Source organism: Phlebotomus papatasi, chromosome 1 (genome assembly GCF_024763615.1).
Source record: "Phlebotomus papatasi isolate M1 chromosome 1, Ppap_2.1, whole genome shotgun sequence".
Lineage (NCBI taxonomy): Eukaryota > Metazoa > Arthropoda > Insecta > Diptera > Psychodidae > Phlebotomus > Phlebotomus papatasi.
In genome coordinates this window covers 59,794,188-59,806,436 of record NC_077222.1, presented here as the reverse complement: position 1 = coordinate 59,806,436, position 12,249 = coordinate 59,794,188, and the positions used below count along the sequence as shown (strand labels likewise).

The window sequence follows — 12,249 nt, the reverse complement described above, 5'->3', positions numbered from 1 at the left end:
CACGGTGAGCTCTATCTCGTGAGTTCGAGCATTCCGCAAAGCTGGGACGCTTTGTCATCTCTTTTTAGATAACACTATGAAACTATGATTTTGAATTTTATCAATATTTTACTTTTGAATTAGTTAGTAATCATTAACAATTATACTATGATATTTCTCCCTGTCAACGCAAGAAAAAACTACTCTCCTTTACTATTCTGCTTATCCAATTTTTGAAGTTTCTTAAAAAAAAATTTCTATGAGCGTAACTCGTTGCATAATCAATACCAAAGTGTCACAAAAAAGGTCGTGTTGAATAGGATATTGAACTGTATGAAATTGCCCTACCCTTCCCAAAATTTTAAACTACATCAAAATATTTATTATATGTATTTATCGTATAAGCTTAATGTTTATCGCTGGTTTTTATGTTACGTATTGAATGTACAAAAAAAAGAAAAACAAATGTGAAATACTTTTAATGTGCTTTTTAACCACTAAAACGAAAATTCTTTATCGTGAAAAAAACAACCTTTCCTTTCCTTCTTCTTAAATTATTTTTGAGTAATTGGTTCTTGTATTTTATTTTATTTGCAGGTCGGTGATTGGCATCAACAAATCAAATTTATATTTCTAAATATTTTAAGATAAATTTTTATACTCTCGCTCCCTTAATTTTATAACCATTAAATTTATTCCCAGCTACTTAAAATTCATATCCCTGCTCTCTATCTGTTTTCTTGCTTTGTGATAAGAATTCTTTTGCAATGCCTTACAAATTTTTTTTTGTAGAAGATAAATGGGAAAATAATATAATCACAACATTTTTCCATTTATTTTCTTTGCTGTAAAGTGTAAAATAATCTTCTTTCCATATTTGATGTAATAAGTGTTTTCAAAATGAGCAACCTTCTCAACAATAATGTTGCACTTTGTTTCTAAAAATGTGAATGATGTTGTATTTGAGGCAAAAAAGGAGAATGAGTATTTGAGAGTTTAAAAAGAAACAAAAACAAATGGGTAAAATGTAATTGAAGAGACTCTGAAAATTGTGTGCAATTGGACGATTCAATTAAAAAAACACAGGTGCAATTAAAAAAAAGTATAGTGCTAATTGTTGTATTCTAAAACGAGAGAGACTGTACAAATTAAGCTATTTTGTTGCTGATAATAAGCCATTTTGGGATTCAATAAGGGAGATTTGTATTTTGGGACACATTAAAGTTAATTTCTCCTTTGGTGGGGGAAGTTAGTTAAAATTGCTTGAAATTGTGTCTGGTGGATCTTTTGGTGGTTTCAAAAGAAGAGGGGGTGGCAATGGCAACTCCTTCGCGTGAGAATTCAGTGAAACACCAAAGGGGTGCATGCAAATCAGCAGCTATACCATCAGCCACGCAGCAATATCAAGTGGCTGGTGATCCATCTGTCTCAAATATATCCGGCAGCACGGGAAGTCCAATTTCGGGCAGTCCCACAACCATATCCATCTCAAGTGCACCACAACAACATCGAGGCAGTCCTACTTTACCGCCACTTAGTGCTGGTTCGGGTCCCAGTAGACAACGATCACTTCGCGATCGGTTGAAAGAAGGCATAACCGGCAGTTTCACCTGGCAGTAAGTCCATCCTACAAAATTCCGTTGAATGGTCATGTAGTTGGGGCGAGTGATTAATTCTAATTTATTAGCACTTTAGTGGCACTTTCACTAATATTTGCACCTCCTCTCACACAATAATCATTTACTTGATTTACATTATGTAATTAATGGACGCAATTAGTACATCTAAACAAGGAAAGAACCATTTTATATTGAATTGCTATCCATATTGTGATCATAATTCTTTGAGATTGCAGTTTTTTGTTTAGTATTTAGTTAAGTTAAAACTCGATCCAAAATGCAAAAAAAATCAATGCGTTTTTTCTCTATAAATATCATTTTTCACCTATTTTTCAAGATTTCCACGAGACTTGGAAAATTTAACTGTAAAATTCAAAATTCAACTTAAAAATTATCGTAAAGTTTCAAAGCTTGCAAATTTGAAATTGGTATAGAGTAGAATGCATGTTTTAGCTTAAGTATTGATAAACTTGGTTAGAGAAAGGGAAATATTAGGAGTAAAAAGTAAGTGAATAACAGCTCGCGTCAATTTAGAAAAAAAACAATAACATAGTAATTATTATAAATAGAACAAATGAGTGAAGGAAATTGCATTTCCCTACAATCATTCTAAATGCTGATAGTATAAATTAGACTCATTTCAGTAAATATTTACTTTATTTAATACTTTGGAAAAAGTACTTTATTGGTTTTTTTTTAACTTTTATAAATTATTACTTTGCTCATCAAATATGTTCTTAATCGGTAAACATTTATCCTTTGGGAAGAAGTGGCAATAGATGCATTCTAAATTTTCAGTTTAACACTAAATCTAAGAAGACCCGTCAAATTAACCGGTTTAAAAGCTTTTTAAAATTAACACATATTTAAACTGAACGATGTCCCTATGAAACTTTATGAATTTCTTAAAATATATACATGTATTTAATATATTTTTCAGAGTTTAAATTTAAATTTTTTCCTCTTTTCCAAGAAAAATTTTTTGAGTATCCTACCTTACCATGCGGTCTGTCACTTGACCGAGTGCGCTAGGAAAAGCGACCAAAAACGGGCGGTAGGTTTAGTAGTTAATAAAGATTCATTATTTTCAGTAAATAATAAAATACTGGAACAAAAATCATTTAATGTTTTTCAGTAGACGCGGTTTGCTTTTGTGAACTTAAACGAAATGGTATTTACTCTCAATGTTTTTTTTTTATTATTTGAAAGTGAAGAGAGCGTGACCAATTTTCGGTAGAAGCCTTTAGACCTATTAATATTTTATAATGAATGTTTAACCTCCAGAATAGCATATTACATTAATGACGTATAATAAAACAAAAGAAACTTTTTGATGATTTTATCATTTTAAAATTTAAAATTTAAAATCTCTAATTTTTAATGCAATGTATAACAAGGAAAAAAAATGAAAAAGTTATTAACCATCTTTAAATTTAGGGGGAAGTGGGGCAGCTTTAAAATTGAGCTTTTTCTCATATTTTTAAATGAAACTGGACCTTAATTAGCAATTTAGTTACAAAAAACCAATTGCAAACTTTAATTACATTATGATAAGGCTCAATTCCATTTAAATATAAAAGAAAAAAACCTTTTTCAAAGTTACACCAATTCAAGGGTGCCTAACTTCCCTCTATATGGATTAAAATGATTTCTGATAAATTTTGCATTTTATTTACTAATCAAGATGAAATATTTTATGAAACAAAAAACTGTTTTTTGCTTTTTCCATTAATTGAGGTGAGATCGGTATGAAAAAACAGATTTTTTTTTGAAAAAAAAATTTAAAAGATTATTTTTTTTTAATTCTTTTTAATTATTATATAAGAAAGAAGTGTAATTAATTTATATATAATGTTTTGCATGAATCTGTAATTGTACTTGCATGACAAAGTTTTCTAAATAATTTCATATATTAGTTAGAAGTGGATTTTTCTCAGACATTTTCCATATAACAAGTGTTTTGTGACTTTTATTTTGTTTTCCTTGTAGTGTTGATTGTTATAAATTTGCTATGCAAATATTTAATGGAAAAACAGTGTGATGAAATACATTTTTCCATATATTATAATTTTGAGCCGCATATATTTAAGCAATTTCACCCTGTCCTGCCAATGTCACATTTGCACACATCTTCGATAAATTGACGCAATTACTTCATAAATTGAACACTTATTCCAATTAAAATGAGGCAACCTTGACTTTAAGTGTATTTGTGCAAGTGGAAATTGACGAAAAAGTTATTTAATCCATGATGCAGAAGAAGGTGATGAAAAATGATGTTCCATATTTCTCAGAATTTACAAGTATTATCTTTCATGTATGAACTTTATTTCTCAAGTCAAAAGTGTCTGAAGAGAGTAGAGTGATGCAAGGATTTTTCTTGTATATGGTTATTTTTCTTTTGCATGGGACTTAAAAGCAAAATATTATCGATGGTTATACATGAATAAGAAAATCAAAGTTCAATAACTTGGAGCATATACTATATAAAATGAGGATTTCAAGTTGATCTTGAAGTATTAATTGTTGTACCAACAACATAAAGTCATTATTCATAAAATGAACGATTTCCATGCATTTATTTTATTGGGTGAAAAAATATACTACAAAGTTACTCTCCTTTCAGATTGATCTGGAAAAGAAAACATTAAGATTGCAAATCAAGGTTTAAAATGGGAATATTGAGATACTTAAAGTGAAATAATCTCATTGGATAATATAATACAGTGGGATTCAAAAATTGGTGTAACAATTTGAGTTATTTCGTGATGTCTATTAAGTATTTTCCACAAATTAATAAAAAAAAGTTAAATAATCATTTAATTGGTTAAATCACCTATAATCCAGTTCAAATTTGTTCAAAATATGGAGACCTTTAAAAAGACTATACTTGTCCCTATTGCTTACAAGTTAAAATAAGACGTTCAGTAGACTTTTTTTTATTCCTAAATGGATCTAGAATCCTTTTCATGGCAACGTCGCTTGGTTAATCATAAGTACTTCCAATTATCAGTTCAGTGATCAAAGTAAGGTATTCGATTTAGTAATACTTTTAGAGTTTCGGTAATTAGCTTCTTTTAAAGGGATAAACACTTAAACGTATACTTCGGAAGAGAAATCCATTGGTAATTACTATATAAATTATTCTACCAGGACTCAGTGGCATTTCTTAGACACCAAAAACAAACGGAACTAAGACCAGGTCCAGTGATGCATTTGAAAAGTTTTTCAAAGTTATTCATTGTAAATATAATGATGATTTATCATCAAAGATCTCTTTAAAATTAATTCAAAGAGTCTTTCTTACGGCGTTATCACACTTGCAAATTAAAATTTTAATGTGATTTACATTAATTGTCGCTTGTGAGCTTCCAAATATGTTATTTGTGTCTTTGAGTCACTTAATATTTGGGGTTTTTCTATTTGTTGATAAAGAAGTGGACTTGGCCTGCAAAAATAAGTTTAAATTTACTTAAAGCATAAATATTTTTCACATTAAAAAATTAAAGAGAAAATCGCATTAATTTTTCGCATTAATGCTATAAACCAATTAATGTCACATTTTGCGGGTCAGGTCTACCTTTTTATCAACAAATAGATCAAATTTTGAATATAAAATGATTCAAACACACAAATTACACGTTTGGACTCTCACCAGCGGCAATTAATGTGAATCATATTAAAATTTTAATGTGCAAGTGTAATAACACAGTTAGAATTAGATTTTTAGAAAGGCTTTGAGTATTTTTTATCTGATTTTGTATTCGACTGTAAAGTCTTGGTTGGTGATATTGAGAATTCAACTAGACGGTTGACATCGATTAAAATTGAAATGACTCTCTATAGAGCTAAATATAATGGATTAGAATTTCAAATAGACTCCCCATATGATGCATCTGTCTTTACAATTTGCAATGGCAAAATAAGACTATTAAGATCGTTAATTATTGACTTAAATAAGGAAATTCCGTCCATAATTTCATGATGATTAATTTTTTTCTCGAGTATCAGTGAGAAGCTTTAATATGGAGATAGCAAGTAATGATATAGTTGACTAATAATATTCGTATTGGCTTCCAATTAGAATTTTAGGTGGTGAATTGAGTGCGAAATTTCAAAATGTGCGATGTGCGTGTCTGAAATTGTTGATGAATAGAATAACGTTCACAATTGGTCTACCACCTCATTATTTCCGTCCAATTTAAACGTGTTTGGTGGTAAATTTAACTTTACTAATTTGTTGGACTATTTAAAATTCAACCAATGCCACAATACCAATAAAAATGGCAATACCGCACTGCTATAAATTCCATTTAGTATCCTATAAAAATTTTTCCTATCCAAAGATAATAATGCAATTGGATTTTATTGTTTTTTATTGAAATTCTCAATTTAGAATAATGGTATAATATCTATTTTTAATTTGTCTATATTGACGAAGAAAATTGCCAAAGAGAATTTAATCAAAAGGTATTGACACAAGAAAATGACTTTGAACTTGAAAGAGTTTAAAAAAAGAAGAAAGAATGAAAAAAAAACAAGTGACTGCGCAATTGAAAGGTGTGTCATTTTAATTATTTCTCCTGCAGTTATTAGTTTCGGTTGACTAATCAGAACCACTTGTTGTTAAGCATTAAATCACTGTCTCATGAATGAATATTGTGCAATGAAGCGAGAAATTGTGCCAAAAATTCTTTCGCTTCGCTACTAGACATGTGCTTTATGTGTCTACGGATGAAAGAGTTTATATTTGCGAAAACATGTTTATTTTGATCTCAGCACCACCAGTAATGTTTTTCAACCCAACCTGTCTGTAGATGAAATCTTATTATAAAAAAAACATATAATAATTTTACATACTTGAGAATACACTTTTCGATTAATTTGCAATTTTATCCTTTCTTTACTTTAAGCATATATGAGTAATTTATTCAAAAAACAAAAATACGTCAAAGAGGTTTTCTTACTCTTTTATTTTTGTCTGTTAAAAAAAATAATATTTAACACAAGATTTTTTATAGGTGTGGTGTGTAGGAATGAATTTAAAATGATAATCACAGTGTCGGCCCTAAATTTGAAGGACATCTTATGAAATGCACAAATAATGAATAATAATTATTTATATGCTCCAATGCTCCAACTAAAGCATGAATAAATTGTTTATTTGGTGCCAAAAAGCTATATATCAACTTCTGATTTGATGGATTTTCCATCGTTGACTATGGACGAGGATTAATGTGATATTGTTGGGATTTATGTAATGACATTTAAAAGCAATTTTCATCAATAATACATGTGTTTTCAAAATGACTCACAGAAGTAATATAAATTGTGCTATTCACAAGTGATCGTAAAATGAGAAAGGACAACCCCGAAAGGACATGATTTGAAATGTTGGTCAAGAATTTGCGAATATTTAATTGTTATAATAAAAATTGATTAGTTATGAGTCTAAACACCAAGTATGCAATTAAATATTTAATCATATAAAAGGGACAGATAATTCTAACCGGCTTATGGGTTTCTTAACATGAGCTAACTTTGAATGCATGCAAATTCGATTTAGAGCTGAAATTGGGAGACGCCATTCAGTAATTTTGAATCAAATTCGTGAAATTATACAAATTTTGTATTTAAACCAGAATATTCAGGATTTGGATGGAGTGACAGAAAAGTGATATATGGGTGAAATGTAGACCAGAATTTTCTCTATAACTTTGCCGTAGAACTTGATCTCATCGATTAATCAGAAACCGAGATAATCGAGATTGTTTGTTTCCGAATTTGTTTTTTCGACCAGAGCGCCCCAAGTGTTCGTTTTTTGAACTTCAACTATATCAAAGAATTGTTGTAATTAGTGAGACTTTCCATTTAAAACCCTATTTCAAGTGTCATGGTCGAGTAGAAGCAGTCAAATTGGCATCTGAGTGGTTTCAAAGCGTTATTATGGAAAAATCAATTTTTTCACACTTAAACGACAAAATCGAACAGATCGCATTGTCTGATCGAAAAAATTATGTATGGACAAAATAAAGACATAAATGTCCTCTACAATTATGTCGAAGTAATCATCAAGATCGTTTAAGCACGTGTCGAGATAATTAAGGTTATGTGACATTGAAATTGGTTTTTCGACTGTGGCGCCCCTGGTGTTGGTCCCACGCAGTTTAAATGTTTTAGAAAATTGTAGCATTTTGTGATATCTTTCATTTGAGCCCTCACTCATCAAAATCGGTCAAATAGAACCGGAGATATGATTTTTTTTGAACTTTGACTCCTCATATCTCCGGTTCTATTTTAACCACAGCGAACCCACGCCACTTTTTGGAAACGCCATAGACTAGACTACAACACTCTAAAATTTGATTAAGTTGCACTATGCCGTTTTTGAGAAAAATGTGTTTGAAATTTGACGCTATCACAGCGCCACCTACGGTGACTTTTTGAACTTCTACCTGAAAGTACTCATCGAGACGAAACCAAAAACCCAAAAGTTAGCTCAAAATATTAATTAGAACCGTAGATAGAGGCCGGTCAATTTTCGAACTTTGACCCCTTAGCTCGGGTCAGGTGGGTTATCGATCGACTTAAGTATTTTTTGGTTTGATAAGTATAATCTGCGGCTACTACAACATCCTAAAATTTCAGTCCGATGCACAAAGGAATTTTTGAGTTATTCAACTTTGAAAATTGATTTTTTTTTATTAATAACGTCCATAGCGGTGGTTTTATGAACTTGTGATGTTAAAAGAGGAAGTGGCGTTTCATGAGAGCTTTCCAAAACGCCTTTACTTTTTAAATTTTGACAAGAACCGAAGTTGTGGCCAGTTTAAGAAATTTTTTTGGACACTTATTGCTCGGTTCAAGGGGCTCGGGGGACTTTAAGTTTGGTATTGATCGAAGGCTCTAAGGCCCAGCTATAATATACTAAAATTTGAGCCCGATGAATGCCATAGGGGCGGAGCTATTGAGAAAACAAAAAAGGGGGGTATTCTAAATGTCGGATGGAGGGGTGAGGGGTGGAGGGAGTCAATGCACATTGTTGCAATTTTTATCCGATATATAACCTTTGCCGAAAACAGAAAGTCGATATCTTTCTTAGTTTGGGAGCTATTAAGCTCCAAAGAGCGGCCGGCCGGCCGAACGGCCGGGAACGTAACTTAGCCACCCAAATATTCGTGATCAGGAAGTGGCGAAACACATTTTGGCAAAGCTTGGGTCCGATCGGAGGACATGAAATTTTTGTAGGATTACAGTAGGTAAGATTGTTAAGAATCTCACCTAATATTACAGTTCTTCCCATTTTCTGACTCGCCAGAACTTTAAATGCTGCTTTATACGGGGTTCAGACATAAGTCTAGGCTAGCTTCACTTTTGTGATTTCTTGTCAGTGTAAATTTTGTAGAAATTTTTGTGTTAGTATTGGATTATTAAGGGAAAATTTAAGGCAAAATATCATAGAAGCATTTAATTGAATTTCGGATAAAAAATAGTTATCAGTTCAGGCTTATCATTAATTCCAAGACCTTTTCAACAAACCCAAACATGATACCATTCGATTAATAAATACGTTCTCTAGAGCCTTTCTAAGTTTGACCTTGAAAAGCTTGGAATTTTCGTATAAAGACTGTCCGCCTAGGCAATTTCTAAAACATACCCAAAAATGAAAAAAAATCTGCAATATGATATATTGTACTTTTCTTAATTTTGACTTGATCCAATTTTTTTATCGTTTAACCTTCCCGCTATATATTTTTAATTTAATCGATTTCGATGTTTTGTCCATTAGAATTCATTTTTTCTGAATTCAAGCTGATTAAAATAGAATTTATCGTCATTAGTCAAAAGGGACAGATAATCCTAACCGGCTTATGTAGGTGAGATTCTTAACGTGAGCTAACTCGGAGTGCATGCAAATTCGATTTGGAGCTGAAGTTGGGAGACGCCATTCAGTTATCTTGAATCAAATTCGTGAAATTATACAAATTTTGTATTTAAACCAAAATATCAAGGATTTGGATGAACTGACAGAAAAGTGATATATGGGTGAAATGTAGACCAGTATGTTCTCTATAATTTTCCCATAGAACATGATCTCATCGATTACTCAGAAGCCAAGATAAGCGAGGTTTTTTGTTTCTTAACTCGTTTTTTCATCCAGAGTGCCCCAAGTAGTCATTTGTTGAGCTTCAACTATTTCAAAGAATTGTTGTATTTTGTGGGACTTTCCATTTAAAACCCTATTTTAAGTGTCTTGGTGGAGTAGAGGCAGTCAAATTGGCATCTGAGTGATTTCAAAGCGTTTTTATGGGAAAAATCATTTTTTTCACACTTAAACGGCAAAATCGGAGTGATAGCGTAGTCTGAGCGGAAAATGATGTATGGACGAAATGTAGAGACAAATGTGTTCTACAATTGTGTCGAAGTAATCATCAAAATCGGTTTAGCGACAGTCGAGATAATTGAGGTTATGTGATATTGAAATTGGTTTTTCGACTGTGGCGCCCCTGGTGTTGGTCCCACGAAGTTCAAATATTCTAGAAAGTTGTAGCATTTGGTGAGATCTTTCGTTTAAGCCCTCACTCATCAAAATCGGTCACATAGAACCGGAGATATGATTTTTTGAATTTCGTGAACTTTGACCCCTCATATCTCCGGTTCTGTTTTAACCACAGCGCGCATACGCACCATTTTGGAAACGTCCTAGACTGGACTACAACATACTAAAATTTCATTAACTTGCACAATGCCGTTTTTGAGAAAAGTGACTTTGAATTTCGATGAATTTTGACGCTATCACAGCGCCACCTGTGGTGACTTTTTGAACTTCCATCTGAAAGTGCTCATCGAGACGAAACCAAAAAGGTAAAATTTAGGTCGCTATGTTAATTAGAACCGGAGATAGAGGCCGGTCAATGTTCGAACTTTGACCCCTTATAGCTCGGGTCAGGGGTTTTAGATCGACTTAAGGTTTTTTTTTGTTTGATAGGTATAATCAACGGCTACAACATACTAAATTTTCAGCCCGATGCACAATGGAATTTTTGAGTTATTTAACTTTTAAGATTTAAAAATTTTCTTTTTAAAAAAAGCGCCCCTAGCGGTGGTTTTATGAACTTGCGATGTTAGAAGGGGAAGTGGTATTTCACGAGAGCTTTCCAAAAAGCCCTCACTTTTTAAATTCTGACAATTAGAACCGGAGTTATGGCCATTTTAAGAAATTTTTTTTGGACCCTTATAGCTCGGGTCAGGGGGGTCGGGGGACCTTAAGTTTGGTATTGATGGAAAGCTCTAAGGCCCAGCTATAACATACTAAAATTTGAGTCCGCTGAATGCCATAGGGGCGGAGCTATTGAGAAAACAAAAAAAGGGGGGTCTTCAAAATGGCGGAAGGAGGGGTGGGGGGTGGGGGGTCTATGCACCAAGTTGCAATTTTCACCCGATATATAACCTTTGCCGAAAACCGCAAGTCGATATCTTTTTTAGTTTAGGAGCTATTAAGCTCCAAAGAGCGGCCGGCCGGCCGGCCGGCCGGGAACGTAACTTAGCCACATATATATTCGGAATCAGGAAGTGGCGAAACACATTTTGGCCAAATTTGAGGTCGATCGGACGACATGAAATTTTGTTAGGATTATAGTAGGTGAGATTTTGTTAAGAATCTCACCTAATAGGCCTTAAGGCCTAAGACTTTGGCTAGGGGGATAGGTGAGCGGGAAACAAAAAAAAATGAAATTCATATAAAAAACATCGGTTCCCAAATTTTTTATAGTACAATTTCTATTAAGAGCTAAATTTTGGGGGCAAATAATCGCGTTGAGCCAATTTTATTTGTCTCGAATTTCGACTCGTGAGATTATCTTACTCGGTGTGATACTTCGTTAATCAAAATTCAACAAAGAATTGAATTTAAAAGCATTTTTGTAGTTGTAAGTAGTGCAGGCTTGCCTGAAAAAACACACATTTATTATGAACTCATTTGGGCTTAGCAGCACAACCTTAGTGATTGTAATTTTGTGAAAAATATATATTGATTCATATTTTAATATCAGTAATATTTTTTTTCTATGATTAAACAGTTCAATCGACTTTTGTTTACCACTTAAGGGTGTATTGCGGTAATTTCAGTATATTGTTTACTAATCCACATATTTGCGGTTTCCTTGTTTTTAAGGGGATTTATTGTTTAAACACTTTATACAGAATGTCTTTCCAATCACATTAATCATATTGTCTGAAGTGACTCTCTTTTGTTGCATATTTGATGGTTGATGTTTTTTGGCTTGTGTGACAAAGTTATATATAAATTGAATTTTATGCTTAGAGAAGAGACGACAAACAATTCATGCCATTTTTATTGGGGAGTTTTAGATGGTAAATTTTATACGTGATGCTGGAAAAAGAAATTAGCAATTCAAGACACATATCAAATTTAGCTTAAATTATATTCAGCAGTGGAGCGTGTAAATTGCAAAAGTCAAATTGAAAGAGAATACGAAGAGATGGTTATAAACAATTCAATAGAGTGAATCTTAATATAACAAGACGTTTTATGTATTATTTTGAACAATCAGCGAGTGGGACAATAAAGTGAGAATTATATGTAATTAATTTGACATACGCCACTTGCCCTTCATTGCAAACAATCAGT

General features: G+C 32.3%; 1 protein-coding gene across 6 annotated transcripts in view; it reads left to right on the top strand.

The window, feature by feature from the left end:
* LOC129809514 (TLD domain-containing protein 2) overlaps positions 1-12,249 on the top strand; it is a 116,205-nt gene that overhangs the window by 18,920 nt on the left and 85,036 nt on the right. For 4 of the 6 annotated variants that reach the window (XM_055859415.1, XM_055859412.1, XM_055859417.1 and 1 more), the window contains exon 2: positions 870-1,595. In XM_055859415.1, the coding sequence (XP_055715390.1) occupies positions 1,297-1,595 (299 nt within the window). In that variant the 5' untranslated portion in view covers positions 870-1,296. The remainder of the gene's footprint in view (positions 1-869; positions 1,596-12,249) is intronic. The other 2 variants (XM_055859413.1, XM_055859414.1) reach the window with 2 other exon arrangements.